General features: G+C 47.7%; 1 protein-coding gene across 1 annotated transcript; it reads right to left on the bottom strand.

Annotated features, from left to right (window-relative positions):
* Positions 1–9,054: 9,054 nt before the first annotated feature.
* SDR9C7 (short chain dehydrogenase/reductase family 9C member 7) lies at positions 9,055–19,283 on the bottom strand. Its single transcript, XM_043878831.1, has 4 exons — positions 18,828–19,283; positions 15,161–15,419; positions 14,379–14,542; positions 9,055–10,237 (listed from the first exon to the last, which is right to left on the bottom strand). Exons 1-4 carry the CDS (start codon positions 19,126–19,128, stop codon positions 10,020–10,022), a joined length of 942 nt encoding a protein of 313 aa, XP_043734766.1. The 5' UTR covers positions 19,129–19,283; the 3' UTR covers positions 9,055–10,019.
* Between the last annotated feature and the right edge of the window lie 3,659 nt (positions 19,284–22,942).

Here is a 22,942-nt window from a genome sequence, read left to right as displayed (position 1 = left end):
GACACTCCCATCCTCACACAGGAAGCCTGGGTATCTCTTACAAGGGTGATTTTTACAGGACTACTAAAGCACTCTGTAGCTTGGAGTGTCCAGAGGTAAGTCACAGGGACCAGAGTAGCTTTGGACAATATCTTCATCCCAGCAGGGAATGACCACAGCCGGGCTGCAGAGTGGGTCCATCCACTGTGTGGGAGGGCGGTCAAGATTTCTTAACAGCAAGGTCAGTGTAATACAATGTTTTTGGTAAGAAAGATGGAGTTGGCCTTGAGGAAAAGGAAAACGGTTTTATAAAAACACAATGCCATACATTGATGAAAAACCACCACAATATTATAAAGTAATTAGCCTCCAATTAAAATAAATTAATTAATTTTTTAAAAGGAAAAAAATACTTAGTAAAAAACAAACAAACAAAAACCATAATGCCAAAAGGTACATCCTTTCGTGGAATACCTTCCTATTGTAATAATCACAGTAATTATCCCATAAAATATCCTCACTTACTTTTTTTTCATATTTAGCCCCAATGTTTTTGGTTTTCTACCAGGGTTAGAGGGGAAAGCGAACTTTAAATTTGGAGTAACAGGATGGGCTTGCTGAAAAGGAATACTCTGAAATAGAATGGATAGTGGAGAATGGATGGCAGGCAAGGAACAGTGATGTGAAATCAAAGGAAACGGGCAGAGGTAAAGCTGGTGAACTGGATGGCATCTTGACTGCGATTGGCTTTTGCCTGGTGGGAGGTGCCAAGCTACAAGGCGCCGTGCAGGCTCAGGGCTCTAAGTAGATGGAATCCCTTGATGGGTTTCTAGCCTTGTCTTCACGTTTTAGACAGTACAGTTGAGTTGGTACCACGATCTTACATGGAAAGTGGTTTCAGAAAACTAATTAGGCAAAAAAAGAAGCTGAGGTTCATGTATTTGTATTAAGACCGATTTCTCTTTTCCTCCTCGGTGTGGCAGGAAATGAAAGACTGAGAGGAGAACATGAGCAGAGGTGACCAGAATCACCTCCTCACCACGGTCCAATGGAAACTGGTAGTTTTGATCTGAGGTTTCCATTTCTGAGGGATGAATTCAACCAAACTAACCCTACTGTTTGGGATCACAGGAATGATTTATTAACAGAAACAAAACAAAACAAAACAACCCAAAACATTGGTTTTCATGGAGATCTTAATAAAGTATAATCCCATAACAAATCCCACACAAATTTTGTGTACAAAATTTACCTTAATTGAAGCAAGTATCTTAGATGCTCTCCTTTTAACCAAATATGCCTCAGTTAAATGCAAAACTGTGTGTGTGTGTGTTAGTCACTCAGTCGTGTCATGGACAGTAACCTGCCATTCTTCTCTGTCCTTGGAATTTCCCAGGCAATAATACTGGAGTGGGTTGCCATTTCCTGCTCCATATTACAGACTTTAAACTGAGTTTTTGTGTGTGTGTAATCATCAGCTCTGGGCTTAAAGAAAAGAACATTTTCTGTGATAAAACTAAGGAATGTAGGGAAAAGTGTGTCCTTTTCGCCTCCTTGAGAACTCCAGACCCTTATCTCCTCGAGAGTCCCAGATCCCTTCCTCCTTGAAGGCCTTAGACACCTTATCAACCTACCTAATAATTAGTTCTCTCAACCTGTCACAATTGAGTCATAGTTGTCTTGGAGGTGGCTGACCCATCACTGGCCTCTCAGATACCAGTCAGAAGATGAGAGAACCACCCAGGGGAGTTTTTTCTCCTCCTCCTTTGGCAGAAGGAAATTCAGATCTTTTTTCCTGGCAACCTTGGAAGAACTGGCATTTCCCTCCTTACCTACAAAGCCCTCTGAAATGTTTGCTATGTGGAGTTTCAGTTCTGCCTCTGAAAATTTATAGTTGCAGTTCATATTCATCTCCTGGTTGAAACTTGTCCCTGACTATTTAAACAAACATGTACAAAAAAAAAAAAAATTCCTACTCCTCCTGTTCTTCTGTAAGAAATTCCAAAAGTAACATTTTACAACAGTTTTAAGTTTGGCATTAAAATTCTCATTCTTCAATGGTAGCAAAACTGATCTTCTTTAAAACTATGTAACCTCAGAATGAATCTATTGTGTCTCTTTGGAGCAGTTTCTTCGAGTTATCTGGGGTGCTGTCTCCTGGACTGTAGTCTCATTTTGCCCCAAATAAAATTTAACTTGCAATGCTTATGTTGTGCATTATTTTAAGTCAACAGCGAGGTCACCCAGAGTCTCACAGGCCTAAACACAATGCAGCTGGGACTCGAGTCTTGCCACCTCTCCATCATACTTCCAGAAAGTGAACCCTGGTCCCTCCTGCTCTGGAAGCTTCAAACCTCACTTCTTTCCACATCAGAATTCACCAGAGTGAATTTTCTAGTCTTAGAGAAAAGGCTCTGCTTCTCTGAGGCATGGTATAAACTGTTGTTGACTTTAAATAGTCTCAACCTGAAAGTTGAGAGTTTGGCAGCCTGATGGCTGCTGGATCGCAGGTATTAGTTTCTTTTCTGGTTTCCCTTAGGGCTCAGAAATTCACATTTGGAAGGCCAAAAATCAGTGATGACTGTGACATCCTTGTTTATTGATATGGCAGGACTATTTCATTTCTCACCCACAAGATGCATTTCCTGTTGCTTCTTTCTCTAAGTTCTGTAATTTCTTTAAAGATATTAAGGTTGAGGGAAACTAAATCTGGAGAAAGTACAAGAAATGTAATTGTTTCATTCCATTAAATATCTCACCCTAGGTAAAGATGTACTAAATTGGCTCCTTACTTGAGTGGGGAAAGGGGAAATGAGAAACCAAAGAGCAATGAAAATCTATAAATTAATATCTCAAAGTATTACCTAGCTATAGGTAATATGGCCAGTCCCCCTCATAAATTTTTGAGTCTTCAACAAGAAAATTTATTTTTGACCTAGATTTAACCCTCTCAATAGCATGAAGTCTGAGGTTTGAGTTTTCCAAGGCAATAGGCACTGTGACAAACGTTCCCATTCTGTCTCGTGACTAATCTAAACGATTTGTAGCAAGTTAGGCCCTTGTCAGTGCGGGCCCACAGATGCACAAATCTGTCCCATCTGGGTCTCTTTTGGGTCAATAAGCTCCAAGGAACGCACTGGTGAGGGCTCTGAGAAAGACACTTCCTTGATCTTTAGTGTCATGGAAAGATAGGCTCTTGCTTCTCTTAAAAGTTGTGGATGAGTTCCCACTGGCAGTAATGCCATGACAATAAAGGTAACTGGATTTGGGAGAATGACTACAGGGCTTCCCCAATGGCTCAGCGATAAAGAATCCACTTGCAATGCAGGAGACCTTGGTTCGATTCTTGGGTTGGGAAGATCCACTGGAGAAGGGAATGGCAACCCACTCCAGTATTCTTGCCTGGAGAATCCCATGGATAGAGGTGCCTGGCGGGCTACAGTCCGTGGGGTTGCAAAGAGTCTGATACGACTGAAGCAACTTAGCATGCATAACGACTACACTGTGGACGGCAGAGCAAAGAAGTAGTAAGATGATGTAGTTAATAGCTGTGGGGTCCTGCTCTCTTTCTTTGCTGTTTAAACCAATGTGAGTGGACTTTTCTGTCACTTGATGCTCAGTGCGTCCTACCTGATACAGAATTTGGCGCCAGGAATAGAAGTAATGCAAGTTAACAGACTTAGTGGGTTGTGTGCTGGTTCTCTGAAAAATGTCCACATCCTAATCCCTAGAAGCTGTGAGTGTTACCTTATTTGGGAACAGGGTCTTCTGCAGATGTAATTAAGTTATATTTAGTTATTTTCAAGTTCAGCTGGATATTGAAGAGACACAGACTAAAGATTTTTTAATTAAATAAAAATTCACATTTGACTTTATCACATGATCATTTCTCAAGATCAAGTGTTTTCAACAGAACTTCATATGGCTCAAGAGTTTAAGCCTTTTTAAAAAATAATAATTGAGTTTCATGACTCATATGACATTGTTGCAAATTTCAGAAATTTATTCTTCTACAACTAAACTTCTAGTCTGGGGATCTGAACACCTGAGTTCTGTCAAGGCTACTATGGTGGAGGGGCCCCTTGTAAGTCATTTCCTCCTCTGAACATTAGTTACTCCTGTGGATATCAGCAGTTTCAAGTACCCAGAAGTATCAGAATCATCTAGGTCCTTGTTAAGAATACGGATTCCTAGGCCCCACTTTAAGCCTAATGAATCAGATTTTTTTTAACACCGAGGCCCAGAAATCTGTATTTTAATTAACCAGATGACTATGTTATACAGACAAGTTGGAAAACTACTGAGTTAGATTACTTCTGGGGTTCCTCGACTTGCCCATGAGTGTCCAGGAGTCTCCAGCAGAGGCATGGGTCAGCGGTGGCCTGCTGCAGGGTTGGGGGCAATGTGTAGCAGTGCCTGCAAGGGACCTTTTGAAGGAGGTCGCCATTATCTTCATTCAGTTCAGTTCAGTTGCTCAGTCTTGTCCAACTCTTTGTGACTGCATGGATGGACTGCAGCACACCAGACATCTTCATTACCTCCACCATAGTTTGGCCTCAGGTCAAATAACAGAAGGGAACACAGCCCCACCCATCAACAGAAAATTGGATTAAAGATTTACTGAGCATGGCCCTGCCAACCGGAACAAGACCCAGTTTCCCCCTCAGTCAGTCTCTCCCATCAGGAAGCTTCCATAAGCTTCTTATCCTTCTCCATCAGAGCGCAGACAGACTGAAAACCACAGTCACAGAAAACTAACCAACCTGATCACATGGATCACAGCCTTGTTTAACTCAATGAGCCATGCCCTGTAGGGCCACCCAAGACGGACAGGTCATGGTGGAGAGGTCTGACAAAACGTGGTCAACTGGAGAAGGGAATGGCAAACCACTTCAGTATTCTTGCCTTGAGCACCCCATGAACAGTATGAAAAGGCAAAAGGATAGGACACTGAAAGATGAACTCCCCAGGTCGGTAGGTGCCCAATATGCTACTGGAGATCAGTGGAGAACTAACTCCAGAAAGAATGAGGAGATGGAGCCAAAGCAAAAACAACACCCAGTTGTGGATGTGACTGGTGATGGAAGTAAAGTCAGATGCTGTAAAGAGCAATATTGCATAGGAACCTGAAACGTTAGGTCCATGAATCAAGGCAAATTGGAAGTGGTCAAACAGGAGATGGCAAGAGTGAACATTGACATTTTAGGAATCAGCAAACTAAAATGGACTGGAATGGGTGAATTTAACTCAGACAACCATTGTATCTACTACTGAGAGAGTCAATTCCTAGGCAAGTTGATAAGAAGTCTGGGAGTCACCAAGGAGAGAGGGGTCTGGAATTCTCAAGGAGGAAGAAAGTACAAACGTTTTTTCCCCTCTACATTCCTTAGGATTATATAACAATAATGTATCCTGCTTGAGGACAGTCTCTGGAAAAAACTTTCTGGCTAATCCTGTTATCTTAAAATGTAAATTATGGGAGTGGGTCTAGTGAGGTCTTTACAACCTCCAGACATTCTTTTGATTCACTGTAATAAGTAATTAAAAAGTATATACCTCCATTTCTAACACTAGTGAGGGGCACTCTTTCTGCCCCCTTCTGATGTCTATGTCAGAAGCTTTCTCTATCCCTTTTATACTTTAATAAAACTCTATTACACAAAAGCTCTGAGCGATCAAGCCTCATCTCTGGCCCCGGATTGAATTCTTCTCCTATGGAGGCCAAGAATCACAGCGTCTTTCATGGTTCAGCATTAACCTTTCACTACTGTGGGTAAGAATCCCTTAGAAGAAATGGAGTAGCCATCATAACCAACAAAAGAGTCTAAAATGCAGTACTTGGATACAATCTCAAAAATGACGGAATGATCTCTGTTTGCTTCCAAGGTAAACCATTCAATATCACAGTCATCCAAGTCTATGCTTCAACCAGTAATGCTGAAGTTGAATGGTACTGTGAAGACCTACAAGACCTTCTAGAACTAACACCCCCAAAAGATGTCCTTTTCATCATAGGCAACTGGAATACAAAAGTAGGAAGTCAAGAAATACCTGGAGTAACAGGCAAATGTGGCCTTAGAGTACAGAATGAAGAAGGGCAAAGGCTAATAGAATTTTGCCAAGAGAACGCACTGGTCATAGCAAACACCCTCTTCCAACAACACAAGACAAGACTCTATCTAGACACGGACATCACCAGATGGTCAATACCAAAATCAGATTGATTATATTTTTGCAGCCAAAGATGGAGAAGCTCTATACAGTCAGCAAAAAAAACAAGACTGGGAGCTGACTGTGGCTCAGATCATGAACTCCTTATTGCCAAATTCAGACTTAAATTGAAGAAAGTAGGGAAAACCACTACACCATTCAGGTATGACCTAAATCAAATCCCTTACGATTATACAGTGAAAGTGACAAAGAGATTCAAGGGATGAGATCTGACAGACAGAGTGCCTGATGAACTGTGGACGGAGGTTCGTGACATTGTACAGGAGGCAAGGATCAAGACCACCCACAAGAAAAAGAAATGCAAAAAGGCAAAATGGTTGTCTGAGGAGGCTTTACAAACAGCTGTGAAAAGAAGAGAAGTGAAAGGCAAAGGAGAAAAGGAAAGATATATCTATTTGAATGCAGAGTTCCAAAGAATAGCAAGGAGAGATAAGAAAGGCTTCCTCAGCGATCAATGCAAAGAAATAGAGGAAAACAATAGAATGGGAAAGACTAGAGATCTCTTCAAGAAAATTAGAGATACCAAGGGAACATTTCAAGCAAATGTGGACCCAATAAAGGACAGAAATGGTATGGGCCTAACAGAAGCAGAAGATATTAAGAAGAGGTGGCAACAATACACATAAGAAGTATACAAAAAAGATCTTCATGACCCAGATAATCACAATGGTGTGATCACTCACCTAGAGCCAGACATCCTGGAATGCAAAGTCAAGTGGGCCTTAGGAAGCATCACTACAAACAAAGTTAGTGGAGGTGATAGAATTTCAGTTGAGCTATTTCAAATCCTTAAAGATGATGTTATGAAAATGCTGCACTCAATATGCCAGCAAATTTGGAAAACTCAGCAGTGGTCACCGGACTGGAAAAGGTCAGTTTTCATTTCAATCCCAAAGAAAGGCAATGCCAAAGAATGCTCAAACTACCCCACAATTTCACTTATCTCACACACTAGCAAAGTAATGCTCAAAATTCTCCAAGCCAGGCCTCAACAGTACGTGAACCATGAACTTCCAGATGTTCAAGCTGGATTTAGAAAAGGCAGAGGAACCAGAAATCAAATTGCCAACATCTGCTGGATCATCGAAAAAGCAAGAGAGTTTCAGAAAAACATCTATTTCTGCTTTATTGACTATGCCAAAGCCTTTGACTCTGTGGATCACAACAAACTGGAATATTCTGAAAGAGATGGGAATACCAGACCACCTTACCTGCCTCCTAAGAAATGTGTATGCAGGTCAGGAAGCAACAGTTAGAACTGGACATGGAACAAGACTGTTTCCAAATCGGAAAAGGAGTATGTCAAAGCTGTAAATTGTCACCCTGCTTATTTAACTTATATGCAGAGTACATCATGAGAAATGCTGGGCTGAATGAAGCACAGGCTGGAATCAAGATTGCCGGGAGAAATACCACTAAGCTCAGATATGCAGATGACATCACCCTTATGGCAGAAAAGGAAGAAGAACTAAAGAGCCTCTTGATGAAAGTGTAAGAGGAGAGTGAAAAAGTTGGCTAAAACTCAACATTCAGAAAACTAAGATCATGGCATCTGGTCCCATCACTTCATGGCAAATAGATGGGAAACAGTGGAAACAGTGGCTGACTTTATTTTTCTGGGCTCCAAAATCACTGCAGATGGTGACTGCAGCCATGAAATTAAAAGATGCTTGCTCCTTGGAAGAAAAGTTATGACCAACCTAGACAGTATATTAAAGAGCAGAGACATTACTTTGCCAAGAAAGGTCCATCCAGTCAAAGCTATGGTTTTTCCAGTGATCATATATGGATGTGAGAGTTGGACTATAAAGAAAGCTAAGCACAGAAGAATTGATGCTTTTGAACTGTGGTGTTGGAAGAGACTCTTGAGTATATGTGCTGCCGAAGCGAGCACTGGAGAAGACTCTTGAGAATCCCTTGGACTGCAAGGAGATCCAACCAGTCCATCCTAAAGGAAATCAGTCCTGAATATTCATGGGAAGGAGTGATGCTGAAGCTGAAACTCCAATACTCTGGCCACCTGATGCAAAGAAATGACTCATGTGAAAAGACCCCGGTGCTGGGAAAGATTGAAGGCAGGAGGAGCAGGGGACGACAGCGTATGAGATGGTTGGATGGCATCGCTGACTCAATGGACAGGAGTCTGAGTAAACTCCAGGAGTTGGTGATGGTCAGGGAGGTCTGGCGTGCTGCAGTTCATGGGGTCGCAAAGAGTCAGACATGACTAAGCGACTGAACTGAGGGTCCCTTGGGGCTTCCCTGGTAGATTACTTGGTAAAGAATCTGCTTGCAATGCAGGAGACCTTGGTTCGATTCTTGGGTTGGGAAGATCCACTGGAGAAGGGATCAGCTACCCACTCCAGTATCCTTGGGCTTCCCTTGTGGCTCAGCTGGTAAAGAATCCGCCTGCAATGTGGGAGACCTGGGTTCCCCACCTGCAATGCAGGAGACACTGGTTCAATTCCTGGGTTGGGAAGATCTGCTGGAGAAGGTATCAGCTACCCACTCCAGTATCCTTGGGCTTCCCTTACGGCTCAGCTGGTAAAGAATCCGCCTGCAATGTGTGAGACCTGGGTTCGATCCCTGGGTTGGAATAGTCCAAGTTCCACAGGAGAAGGGAAAGGCAACCTACTCCAGTATTCTGGCCTGGAGAATTCCATGGACTCAATAGTCCATGGGGTCGCAAAGAGTTGGACATGACTGAGTGACTTTCACTTAGGGGTTCCTCACAGCTCCAAACATTTGACTTACTGATTTCTGTTTCTTCTACTGTTGTCCTGTCTCTGCTACTAGATGCTATGCTAAAACAAACAAACAAAAAAACAACAAAACAAAACCGCAAAATAAAGAGTGAAAAACCAATATCATGATTTAATCATATTGTATCCTTCCTTGGTGATGGACAGGGAGGCTGGTGATGGACAGGCAGGCCTGGTGGGCTGTAGTTCATGGGGTTGCAAAGAGTCGGACACGACTGAGCGACTGAACTGAACTGAACTGAACTGAATCCTTTCAGCTCCTACACAGTGTTAGTCTGTAGTAGGCCCTCAGTAAATAGTTGAAGAATTAATCCATGGTAATTAAATAAATAAATGTTATTTTATTTGAGTCCCAATCACCTATGGATACAGAAATCCATAAAAGAGAGAGAAAATACTATGATAAATTTTATGTGATATAATCTTGCACTCCGTGTCTGTCCTCATACATACTTTAAGTAAAGGCTGTGTGAATAAGGCTAATGCCTATTTAGAGACACAAGAGGAAAGCGGTTGGGCTTTCCTGTGGGCTACAGGATCCCACAGTTCCCCAGTGGTGGTGATGGCTGAGGGAGGCTGACGGCTCAGCAGGAGCTAGCGTTCCTTTCCCTGACTCTTCTGGGTCAGGAAAAGGCACATCCTGGCTGGGAAATAGATGTTCTCGGAGCCATGCTATAGGCCTTTAAGTAATTTTTTAAAAAATTTTACTTTTTGGCCACATTGTGTGGCATGTGGGATGCTAGCTCCCTGACCAGGGATCCCACCTGCACCCCCTGCACTGAAAGTGCAGTTTTAACCACCAGAGAGTCCTCGTGCTTTATATTAGCTCTTTGAACCTGCAACGGCCACCTCAAGTTTCTGTGGCCCCAGTGAGTGAGAAGAGGCGTGCATCTTCTGTTAGAAGTGACCCATAAATTTGCCAGCAGCGGGCAGGGTGTCAGCTAAGCAAAGTGCCCCCAGAACATCTGACCCCTCTTCTTGTGACCTGATGGTGGCTTCTCTCACCCCCCTCCCCTACACTCCACTGATCACCCCCTGAGGTTCCCCTGCTCAGACGCTGTCTGCTGGCCTTGGAAGGTACCGGCTCAGGATGAAATCTGTCACAGGGGTGGGAAACTTAGCCAACGGGAGATACAGGAGTTTGGCATCCAGGCCAGGGTTGTAACGGATGCGAGGGCTCCGGGAAACAATGGCGTGCTCCATGCTGTTGGTGACTTCGCTGATCCTTGGTTCTGCCAGCTGCATTGTGCTCTTTAAGTTGTCAGTATCTGTTTGAGGGTACAAGACAGGAAAGCAACCAAAGGCTCTATTATTCCTCATTAAAGGTCATGTCTTCTGAATTCCATCCAAGCTCCTTTTCCATCAGATTACAGATCTAACATTTCAGGCAGATCTCACAAGCTCCAGGCTGTTCCTTAAACAAACTATAAACAATCTTATTTCCCTTCCCCAATTCAGTAATTACACATTGAATACCTACTATTGTGTTAGACTAGCAATGAGAAGAACTGTGCCCGGTTCTGCCACTTTTTAGCTGTGTGACCTTGAGCTTAAACTGTTATCATTTGTAAAATGGGAATGATAATACCCTGCCCTAGAAAATAAAGATGACTATTAGCAGGGTAGACAGTGGAGAAGAAGAGGATAGAAAATGGGTGAATATAAGTGCACAGAAAAATTGGAAGGAAATAAGGAAAACCGTCTGGTGAAATTTCTAGTCACTAGAGGGTTTTTATCCTCCTAGATACTTCCTGGAGTTTACAAATTTTCTGTAAAAGCCTGCAGAGGGAGGCGGGGGGAAGATGTTATTAAACAATAGTCACACTGCCTTTGCTTTGGTTATACGGTCATTATGGGGCTCTGCTGAGCTAAGGCACTGACGAATGTGAGGGCCATTCTGCTAGCCTGCTGCACGTGCATGTGGAGATGGTCCAAGTCCACCACACTCACAATACAGACAGGAGACAAGCGACATGATAAGCTTATGTAGCCCTGATCGTCACCCTCACCCCTGATGAGACAGGAACAGCTCAGTGGGACTCATACTTCACTGAGTGCCCCAAGAACTCAGGAGGAAGTGATGCCTGAGAGCCAGGATTCGTGATAAGTACTTAGAACTTGAAAACAAAGAGACAGCAAAAGCTGTCCTGATTTTGGGCATGGTCCAGGAAGCAGAGAAGTCACCACTTCCACGCAGGACACTGGTGGGTGGTTGATAAGGGCAGAACAGAGTTGTTCACGTATCCTTCACCCCCACCCTAACTCCAAGGAACTCCCTTTCTCTTTCCTATGGAGAAGACTGCAGTGAAAAGAGGCAAACTACAATTTGAAAGTGAAAGTCCCTCAGCTGTGTCTGACTCTTTGCCACCCCATTCTCTAGTCAAGAATACTGGAGTGGGTTGCAATTCCCTTCTCCAGGGGATCTTCCTGATACAGGGATTGAACTGGAGCAATGGGGTCGTCTGCATTGCAGACAGATTCTTTACAATCTGAGGTAAGCCCAAATGGGGTCCCCCAAAAGAGCCATGCTGACTTAAAGCCAGAAGGTCTATGGTGAGATAATGTCCTAGGAATCCATGGGTCTGACACCACAAGCAGGGCCCGGGCAGGCAGGTGAGTGTCAGAGGCCTCATCCAAGAAGCTCAGGGTCAAGGCTCCCTCAGAGGCAGGGAAGGCTATGCCGTCATCAGGGGAGGCAGGTTGGTGGGATGAGATGGCTTTGGAACCAGGTTCTGAAAGAAGGGAGGACCCACAGAAGCAGCGGGGTGGAAGAAGCTATCTGAGACCTGGAAATAGTCTATGGCACATTCTTTCCTTGTTCTCTCAAATATTTACTGTGCTCCTGCTTTGCACTCAGCATCTAGCTTGACACAGATTGGAAGGGAGACAGAGGTACCCTTTAGCCCCTGTCAGTCTCCTGGACAGTGAGAAAGAACATGGGCTTTGCATTCAGACATCCAGGAAACGTTTGTGCTATTGTGAAAATTAAGCAATATAGTCTATAAAGGGGCTTCCCAGGTGGTGCTAATAGTGAAGAACCAGCCTGCCAAGGCAGGAGACATAGAGACTGGTCAGGAAGACTGGTCGAGCCCTGGGTTGGGAAGCTCCCCTTGAGGAGGGCATGGCAATCCACTCCAGTCCTCTTTTGCCTGGAGAATCCCATGGCGAGAGGAGCCTGGCAGGCTATCGTCCACAGGGCTGCAAAGAGTCGGACATGACTGAAGCAGCCTGGCACACACGCAAAGTCTACAAATCAGCGAGAGTGAGGCTTTGGCACCAAGTGTGGACCAACAGTCCTCCCCTCCCTAGGAAGAGGGGGGACTAAAAGGGCAACTTTGGGTGGCTTCCCGGCCAGAGTTGAGATAAAGAAACTTGGCAGGTGGCTATGTTGTTCTGAAGCATGCTAACCAAGCCAGGCTGTGGCTCAGTTCCAGGCTGTGACGACCAGAACACTGTGTCCTGTTCACATACCTGTCCCAGTGACTCTGTGTGCGGCTTCTCAGGAATGTGCCTATGTTAGACCGCAACTAGCTGCCACTTCCAATACAGTTCTATTTTGGGTACGGCTAATGGAGAAGACTCTTGAGAGCCCCTTGGACTGCAAGGAGATCCAACCAGTCCATCCTAAAGGAGATCAGTCCTGGGTGTTCATTGGAAGGACTGATGCTGAAGCTGAAACTCCAATACTTTGGCCACCTGATGCAAAGAGTTGACTCATTGGAAAAGACCCTGATGCTGGGAGGGATTGGGGGCAGGAGGAGAAGGGGACGACAGAGGATGAGATGGCTGGATGGCATCACTGACTCGATGGACATGGGTTTGAGTAGACTCCGGGAGTTGGTGATGGGTAGGGAGGCCTGGCGTGCTGCGATTCATGAGGTCGCAAAGAGTCGGACACGACTGAGCGGCTGAACTGAACTGAATGGTGCTAGTGGTAGAGACTCTGCTTGCCAATGCAGGAAATGCAAGAGATGCGGGTTCAATCCTTGGGTCTAAGATTCCCTGGAGAAGAAAATGGCGACCTGCTCCAGGATTCTTGCCTGGAACATTCCATGGACAGAGGAGTATGACCGGCTCCAGCCCATGGGGTTGCAAAGACTGACTGGGTGCGCGTGCGCGCACACACACACACACACCCACACCATTCCAAGATACCTGGCCTGATCCTGGGATTCACAAGCCAGGAGGCTATTTGGTTGGCCATAATAACCAATAGCTATGAGGGCCCCTCTCCACTCTCCAAAGAGACCTGAGATTCACAGGATTCCCTTAGCTCAGGGAGAAACAGAGCTGCCTAGAGTGCCTTCCTTTTAAATACTGGGTGCTTTTTCTCTTTACTGACCTAAGAAGCACTTAGTGCGTTGGAGATACTTCACAGATACCAGTCCTCACAGAAGCCCTGGGAGGTGAGCACTATCACTAACTCTTTTCTCTAAATGAGAAAATTGAGGCTTACGGTGACTAGGTAGCATTCCCCAAATCTTCTAGCTGGGAAGTGGCAGAACCGGAATTCAAACCCCGGCAATCTGACCCAAGCAGCTGTGCTCTTATTAACTTCTCTGTAGCCAGGACAGATTCACCTGCAGCTGATTCACCAGCATAGGGATGTTTGGCGCGGGGGATGTGGGGTTGGGTGGTGGTGGTGGTGGTGGGCGCCACGGGGAGAGGCCGAGGTGGGGATGAAAAAGGAATTCATAGGGCCTGGACTCCATCTCAGGCCTGTCTGTGCTGATTGTGCGCGGCCACCTCTCCAGTGGACTCTGAACTCTGTGCTTAGCGCCTGTGGGAATGACAATGGAAGGATAAGACCCCCCTCTGGGCAGGGGAATCTTGAAGAACAGACACTAATCACCCCTGCCTCCGGACACTATCTATCAGAATGTAAGCACAGGCTTATCAGTTATTACTATTTGGAATGTAACCGCGGGCTTATTGATTATTGACTGTTTGAACACGTAACACGTGAATGATGGGGTTATTGTAGTTGTATTTACCCTTCCTTTGTTTATGTAAGTCTCAAGGGAATTGGGGTAGTGGGTTTGGACACATGGGGTATAAAAGATTTTCACAAATGCTGGTCGGGGTCCTTGGCTAAGAGGAGACTCTGCCTTGGGCCCGCCGGTGTAATAAACTGCACTCCACTCTCTGCATTGTCCTTCTGAGTGAGTCTGTTTCCCGGAAAGCGTGGCTACAGCAGGGAGATCTCTCCTAACAACCCCATCTCCCCGCAGTTATGGTTCTGGCACTCCCAGCAGTTCTCAAACCCCCAGCTCTGCCGCCAGCGGTGTGGCCTGAGGCTCATAACCGCTCTGAGCCTCCATCCCAACAGCTGGAAAATGAAATCGGGTTGGTGACTCCCACGACCTCGCCACCCCGTCCAAAGACCCCTTTCCCTTCCGGGGCGCTCACAGAGCCGGAAGTACTCCTCTCCGTAGCTCTCGCGGGTCTCGGGAGGCAGGCGCTCCCACAGCCTGCGCATGCGCTTCTCCAGGCCCTCCTTGCCCAGAATGGCTGTCCGGTAGTTGCCCGGCTCGATGATGCTGACTTTCACCCCGAAATAGCGGAGCTCACGCCTGGGGAAGAAGAGCCTGGACTCAGTCTGGGACCCCACGACGACCAAGGGTCATCAGGGAGAGTCACCTCTGACACCTCCAGAGGAGCTCATCTCCCCGGGAGATCAGGAGCCTGGGGGTGTGACCTCCACCCCTGCCCCAGGCCCAGTGCTGCTTTCATGCAAATAAATCCTTTCCCAAGCCTGCCTCTGGGCAATTCACGTTAGGCCAGCCCAGCCCGGAGGAACCTAGACCACCCTTGCTCCCACCAGGTCCCGCCCACTCAGCCCCACCCCCAATACCCAGGTGGCGAAGGAATGCGGGGTCTGTACAAGGCTTGCCTTTTCCTTGGAAGGTCGCCCACAGTGCGTCTGCCTCCAGGCCTCTCTGTCTCTTTGGGGGACTCTCCCTCCTACTCACACAGGCCCAAAGGAATCCAACGGAAGGCTGCCCATCACCACCCCACCTCTATTCATCCCTTTTGTTCTAGGTCCCTGGCGAAGGCCCCTGGTGGGCTAGTCTTTTTCTTGCTACTGTTTTAACATCTTCCCTCCATAACTGCCCCCACCCAGCTCTCTTTTCCTTGGGTGAAACCCCCCGGAACTCCCACCCTGAGTGGTTTGGCACTTGGGCCCTCACCTGATGCTGTCAGAGAAAGCCTCAACACCAAACTTGGAGACGCAGTAGCCTCCACCAATGACAGCAACACGGCCCCCACAGCTGGACATGTTGACAACCCTGCCCCGGGCTTTCTTGACCATGGGCAGCATGTGGAGGGTCACTTCAATCAGTCCCACCAGGTTCACGTTGATCACCTTCACAAAGTCCTCCTTGGTCAGCCATTCATTGGGACCACTGGGCAGGCCCACACCAGCGTTGTTCACCAGGGCCCAGAGGCCTGGGGGTAAGATGGAGGGAGAGAGAACAAGACAGAAATCAGCAGTGTCTCTGGAACATCACCAGGGCCCACTACCCCCCAGCTCTGGGCTGCTGAGGGTGTTCAGAAAGCACACAGCCAGACTGGGGGTGTGGGGCGGGGAGCAGCCCAGAGGAGCGGGTACCTAGAGGGCGCTTTTGCTGATTCACACAGTCTACCCACTTAGCTGTGCCCTGTACCAGCTATGATCTAGGCTGAATAGGATCTCAGCTGTTAGCTCAGGGAAAAAGAGATCTCATCTCATACCAATGAATTAAAGTTTCAATTCCTTCCCCCATCGTACTTCTCCCTCTCTATTCACCTGAGTATAAGAAACCAATTCTACTTCACATATTACTGAAATTGCTCCATTCATTCATCCATTCACACATTCATTCATTTCACGCATCTGTCAGTTATCGAAGAAGGTGCCAGAGGCACAAAATGAACAAAACAGGGTCTTATTTTTCTAGGAGTTCACAAACCAGAAAAGAAGTAAGATTTATAAACAAATATATAAAACATTTAAATAATTTTGGAAAAATGTGAAAAGAGCTCTCTTTGAAATATTTAAATGAGTTGGTATTAATATAAATGGAGACAAATAATGCTAGGTATTATCATTTAGCTCTCCAGGGGCCAGACTTGAAGAGCCTCAAGTTCTAGTCCTGGTTCTAACTCCAGCCTTGAAATCACTCCCTTTCCCTGGGCCTCAGGTTCATTGCTGGCTGGATTAGGACAGTCATTTCCAGCCTTTGGTCTGCAATCCTGAGAGCTTTCAGGCTGAACCCCATAATGTGTTAAGGAAGGGAGATTCAGGAGAACCTCAGTTTTCATTTGTTTTACATACTGAGGTTCCAAGTAAAATTCCACCTGGGGAGGGGCTTGGGGTTCCTTTACCTTCCCCTCCCCCTGTCTCACTACCCCACTTGGGCTATGCAGCCTCAAGATAGTCTTCCAGGCACACATGGTCAGGTCTGGATGTACACACCAATCCTGTTCACCCCTTCCCTTAGGGTAGGGGTCCCCACACGAGCTGTGTCCCCACCCTCTCTTTCTGCTTTCCTCCAAGTAGAGACCACAGGAGACCCCTGGCGGGCAGGACTCAGAACTTCCCAGCTGGAGGAGATTCTCTTGCCTTGCAGTGAATGACATGAGCCCCTGGGACCCAAAGACTGTAAAACCCGAGCAGTTCTGGTAAAAAGCTCTGCCTGCTGGTAAACCAGGACAGCCTTAAACTTTTATTTTTTCCCTCTGCAAAGAGGTCTAGAGAACTTTTATAACTCTGTGAACAGCTTCGGGGTCAGGTCAACTTGTCATGTCCAGAGACTCTAAGTGGCAACAAGAAAGCATATGAGGACCCCTTCCCCCATTTCCCAGTGCTGCTTAGACCCTGTACTAATTCCGGGAAGCTGTGTAAGGTGGGTTACATGGGAAAGAGGAATTAAAGTAGCAGATGAAATTTAACTCAACTGACCTTAAAATGGGGAATATATTCTGGATTAGCCCGCTGAGCCCAATATAATCATAAAGGTCCTTCTAAATGGAAGAGGGAGCCAGAAGACAGAGAGCCAGAGGGATGGCAGCATAAAAGGGACTGCACCCGACCTCGCTGGCCTTAGTGATGAAGAGGTCATGAGCCAAGTTGTGCAGGCGGCCTCTAGAAGCTGGAAAAGGCAATGAAAGCAGTCTTCCCTAAAACTCTGTTAACACGTTGATTTTAGCCTGGGGAGACCCATTTTGGACTTCTGACTTCTGGAACTAAAAGATAATAAGTATGTGCTCCCTTAAGCCTCTAAGTTTGTGTGCATTTATTACGTGTGCTCAATCACTTCAGGTCGTGTCCAACTCTTTGTGACCTCATGAACTATGTAGCCCAGGCTCCTCTGACCTTGGGATTATCCCAGCAAGAATACTGGAGTGGGGTGCCATTTCTTTCTCCAGGGGATGACCCAGAGATCAAACACTCTGCATCTCTGCATTGCAGGCAGATTCTTACCACTGAGTTGCCTGGGAAACCACAGGAAACTAGTATTACCTGGTGAATCATTAACACAACGGGCTCAAAGCTGAATGTAGGGTGCTGGGGGGAGGCAGCCTGTGGAAGAAAGGAACTCACTCTTGCTGAATTATTTGTTACCTAGTTCTTTTCACAAATATCTACTGAGCACCTTACTAGATGCCAGACACAAGTAAGTACTCAGGATATATAGCAAATAAAAGGAACAACACTCACCACCCCCCCACACACACACACACACACATACACGCCAACCCCAGAAGTTTTATTCGAGCAGGAGAAATAGATAAGTAAGAAAACTAAATAAAACATTGAGTATTGAATAGTGGTAAATGCCAAAGAGGGAAATCAAACAAGAGTCACTGTCTGCCCATCCTGGGCCCCAGAGTTCTCAGCTCTGACTCGCGTGCACAGTCCCCAGTTTAGTTCCCTCAGGAGGCAGGACTTCCCCCAGACTGCTGCTTCTACAACTGGGCCACGCTTTCCTCCCATTCCTACACCCACGTCTTGTATGTGGAAAACTCCCTGGGCTGGTCCCCATGCAGTCCTATCCAGCTCTAGCCCACAGACTCCTTTCCCAATGAGAACAGCCCTCCTGACATAGACACTTACCCTCAGGTCAACCCGGTATCCATCAGGATATGAGAAAGAGGACGGTCTCGCTCCTCACCCTGCAACCTCGCCGATATAGTCAAGGAGAACAAATGCCCGACTCAGGGAGACCAACCTCATGTCCCCTCTTCCCTCCCTCCAGCCTGATCCCAGCAAGAAACGTGCTCACGTTTCTGCAGGAGCTGATGATTGGAACAACCGAAGTCCCAGTGAGACATTTAAAGGTTTGGACATTTGGAACACAGGTTCCCTCCCTGATCTTCTAGTGCAGCTACCCACCAAACCCTGCCATCACTCTGAGTTTCTGGGAGAGGAAACTTCCTTGGAAAACCGTCTCTTCATGTGGCCAGTGCAGCGCGTTTCTCTGGTGACACTAGTGGTAAAGGACCCCCTGCTGATGCAGAAGACACAAGAGATGCGGGTTTGATCCTTGAGTCTCCAGGGAAGATCCCCTGCAGAGGGGCATGGCAACCCACTCCAGTATTCTTGTCTGGAGAATCCCACGGACAGAGGAGCCTGTCTACAGGGCTACAGCCCATAGAGTCTCAAAGAATCAGGCACTGCTGAAGCGACTTAGCATGCATGCTTGTGGACAGTCCAAACCACGCAGCAGTTTCCAATCCCACTAAGCTACAGCCTCAGTCCCTTTCTCTCCCACCCTACCTGGACAGGGTCCCTGATAACTGTTAGATGCCTGTGGCAGACAGAGAGAAAAAGAAGGATACACTGAGAAAACCAAAGAATGCAATTTGTCCCACCTTGTTCACCCACTTGGTCCCTCACCCACTGGGCTGCCGCTTTGATGCTCTCCGTCTTGGTGACATCCAGTAGGGTGGTCTGCAGCCGATAGGAGGTGTCTTGCTGAAGCTTCTGGGCCCCTTCCTCAGTGAAGCAAGCAGCCAGCACCCGCATGCCCCGATCAACCAGCTGCCTGGCCAGGAGGTTCCCGAAGCCCGAGTCACAGCCTGTGATGAAGACGTACTTGTCTGAGAGGTTGCGGACCAGATTGCAGTTCTTGAACCAGCGGTACATAAAGGAGAGGTCCGAGACAGCTGCCATGGTGTGTATGGGGGGGCCGGCGATGAGAGGGGATGGCCAAGAAGAAGCGGGGTCCGGGGACAGCGGGAGAGGCGTGCCCTCTGAGCCACAGCCTGCTAGAGCCTGCCGAGAAGGGCTCTCCTCCCTCCGGCCGCCAGCAGCAGACGCACAGCCGCCGCCTGAGCCACTCTGTAACTTGTATAGGTGGAGGCAGCGCCACACCAATTAGCCAGAGGCAAGAAATTCAAGTTCAACCTGAAGCTTTGTTACTTCAGACAGCCCTGGTGGCCGCCTCTCTCCTCCAGCCCTGATGGGCGAAGGTGCCAGGGATGGGACAAGCCGCAGTGGTGATGCTGGTGCTAAAACGTGGCTCACCTGGGTGGCCTGAGCAGGGGAAGGAGCAAGGAGGACTAAGCCCAGAAGACCCATCCTGGAAACTCCCCACCTCCAGCCCGGGGATCAAAATCATTTGTTATGAATGCAGGCATGTAAAGAAATGTAATTGTTATTTTGAGTGGAAAGATGAGGACGAATCTGTTAACGCAATACAAACAGAACTGGTTTTGTGTCCTTCAAACCCCAAGGGGAATGAGTTCCGGTGTATCAGCTCTTTGGAATTCTCTGTTCTTAAGTGAGTCTCCCCTGATGAGAGAGGAAGAGAAATAAAGGGTCTGCTCCAGGGTGGATGCGCCTCCATCCTCTCCAGGTCAGAGGCAGCAGGCCCTCCTTAAGGGAAACTGGTTATGTGAGACCCCGAGCTCCCAGAAAGCAAGAACTCCTGAGGGGCTCAGGGCCTGGACCCTTGGGAGATGATGCTTGAGTAACCAATGAGGAGTCCCCACTTCACTCCAAGCGATCCCAGCAACGCCCCCAGCAGCTGGGCAAGCAGAGGGCTTCAAGGACCGAGGACACATCAGCCTCCCCTGGCAGGGCCCCCAGCGGGCATTTTCTTCTTCCCCCAGGTTCAGGCACCTGGCAGGCTGAGTTGAGGATCCTGAAGGGGGGGTGATGTCAGGGGAAGCAAGAGACTATAAAGTGGAAGCAAAGGACTATAAAGTCAGCTGACACAGTGCTTAATGGAAAGTGCAGAGGGAAGGGAGGCCAGGAGCCAAATGATTCTAGGGCATGAGGCTGATAACAGGTCCAGCCACAGGTGGCAAGAAAAGTCAGGAGGAGACGCTTGGGGCACAGGGAGGGGAGGGAGGAGGATAGAGAGCTCTGGGAGAAGCATGATTGAGACTGAGGCTCAGCCAGATGAGGAAGGGTGCCCTGGGCAGTTGTAGGAAGGACCTTGGGCCGGGTCCTTGGCTCTGAGAGGGGATGACATAGGAAGAACTGAGGACGCAGGTCAGGGGCTTGGGAAACTCTTTGTGTCAGGTCTTTGAGGGAAAGGAGAGATTCCAGGCCATGGGGCAAAGAACTCACACAGAGGTAGAAGAGAAGCCAGTAAAGCAAAGGAAGCAAGGAAATGAGACAGAGGTGTGAGTCATCCCACACCCAGGATTGCAAAAATATGGGGGCAGGATGAGGCTGGGGTCTGTACTGGTTCTCTGGACAAACCTCTAGGGTCATCATTCTGCAGGACCATCCTGGTGACCAGCCTGAAGGACCCAGGACCAACTGCCTACGCCTTGCCAGTCTAGAAGGTCTGACATAGAAATGAAGCCACGAAGTCCCCGAGAGTGAAGGACAAGGACGCTGGTAAGCTGCACTCTCTACCAAGGCTAGTTAGCTCTAGACTCCAATAAAGGAGGTGTCATCTTGGGAAATCGCAGGGAGTTTGGGCAGTCTATACCAAGGGTGCTGGGATTTGGTGGGGGGTGGTGTCAGTTCATGGACCCATTCCCTGGGGAGCAGACCCAAAGCCTGTAGGATATGCAGATGGGAGATGGGAGGTGGAGGCAAACCTCACTTCCTTCCTACTCACCCCAAGGCACCACCTACAGTTGATGTGGGAGGCATCTCAGAATTGTGTCTGCCTCCTTGGTGAGTGAACAAGGAAGTTTTGGCTCAGGGAAGTCGGTCAATGTCACTCAAGGGCTGAGCAGGCCCAGGAATGTCCCAGTTCTTAAGACAGCCCCAGATGGGGAAATCCAGGGGATTGTCTCTAAATCTGAAAAAGAATAAGTTGGAACTGCCCCAGCACAGGCCTGGGCCTGACCTACCATCTCACGGGCCTGTCTGCTGATTGCCAGCACACACAGCGCTTCCCTGGACTCAAACTTCCAACATCAGAAAAGGCAGGTTGTGCAATGGGAGGTTGGGGGGCTGCAGGGCAACACAGAGGGCTCTTCTCCCAGGATAAGAGGGATAAGAGTGCTGCCCCCTCTGATGACCAGCCTTCCTCCTCCGCTGGCACATGAGGCTGCTGGGTGCCCTGTGCGTCCTTGACTCCCGCCCACAGGTATTTTCAGTGGAGACAGGACCCTTTACCTCCTCCAAGCCATTTCCACCCCATGGGATGGGGAAACCAAGGCACACCCTGAGGAGGTTTCCAGAGACAGAGCACGTGGGGCTGAGCCCCTTCCCAGAGGTGCAGATTCCTCAGGGTGGCAAGAGGGCCGTGAGGCTCAGAGCTCTGAGATGCTGCCCAAGAAACAGGGCACAGATGTGTGCTATCAGATCACTGTTTCTTCAGCCACAAAACTTTGTCCTTCCTTCCCAATATCCCAGAGCCTCAGGAGAAGCCTGGGGCAGAGATGAGAAGGAGGATGACCTTAGAAATGGAAAGCTCCCTCCTTCCACCTTCTTTCCTTCCTCTTGAAGCATCATCCCTCACACAGCACCCCAACTAGACCACTGTGGCCCCCAGTCTTGACTTGATAGGGCCCTGGCCCTTGGGGAGCTCCGGTAGACCATAGCATCCATCAGGAAGGAGGGCAGGTAGCTCATGGGAAGTAGACGAGCTTGGCATCCCAGTTAGGTGAGTATCAGGTGTGTGGGTGGCGGGCAGTCAGGGTGTGTCCATGCAGTTCATGACCAAGCACAGAGATTCAGTTTGCATTTTTCCCAAATATTTTGATGTCTGTTCAGGATGAGAAAGTTTCTGTGTGTGTGTGTGTGTGTGTGTGTGTGTGTATGGAAAGTTTCCACATCCCTCCATTCCAACTCACGGTTTTAACACAGGGAGAAAATTTCAAAGAATTCCTGCCCTCCCCTCCCCTGTAAATCCATGCCCCAGATTAATCTTTCAAATTCCCCAAGAAGCACCCAAACTCTTACCCCAGGAATAACTGTTCTACACTAAGCAACCTCTGGCTCCATTCCTGAGACTATCCAATATATAAATTGGATATTTCTATAAACACTAGCGTGGGCTTCTTTGGTAGCTCACTGGTAAAGAATCTGCCTGCCAATGCACAAGACCTGGGTTCCATCCCTGGGTGGGGAAGATCCCCTGGAGGAGGAAATGGCAGCCCACTCCAGTATTCTTGCCTGGAAAATCCCACGGGCAGAGGAGTCTGGAGGGCTACAGTCCATGGGGTCACAAAGAGTTGGACAAGACTTGGCTACTAGACAACAATGGACACTGAAATCTAAGCACATGAAAACCAGCTGCTCTAATGTCAGTTTGTCTTGAGTCCACAAGTCTCTGTCCTCCCTAGATTCAGTCTCTTCCCCAAACAACAAGGGATTCAGATGAGACAGTGGTCCCCAGGTCTACCAAGCCTGAATCCTTTCCTTCTGTCACCAGCTGACCATGTGGAACCCTGAGGACAGAGCTAATGTCCTCACTGTGTGGATGACTCCGGGCCTGGAGGATGGACCTAAGCCCAGAGGAGGTGCTGATGATGGACCCAGGCTTCCAGACAAGGGTTTCCTTCTCACTCCAAGG

Source organism: Cervus elaphus, chromosome 3 (genome assembly GCF_910594005.1).
Source record: "Cervus elaphus chromosome 3, mCerEla1.1, whole genome shotgun sequence".
NCBI lineage: Eukaryota > Metazoa > Chordata > Mammalia > Artiodactyla > Cervidae > Cervus > Cervus elaphus.
Note: the sequence above shows the minus strand (reverse complement) of the source record. Positions and strands in the feature narration are given on the sequence as shown.

Excerpts from the sequence above, each read along its gene's own strand:
- SDR9C7 (XM_043878831.1), bottom strand. The coding sequence starts at position 19,128 with ATGGCAGCTGTCTCGGACCTCTCCTTTATGTACCGCTGGTTCAAGAAC. Across the intron at positions 15,420-18,827 it reads GGACCAAGTGGGTGAACAAG|GCCTCTGGGCCCTGGTGAAC; the intron begins GTGGGACAAATT and ends TCTTACCCCCAG. Across the intron at positions 14,543-15,160 it reads GCTTTCTCTGACAGCATCAG|GCGTGAGCTCCGCTATTTCG; the intron begins GTGAGGGCCCAA and ends CTTCTTCCCCAG.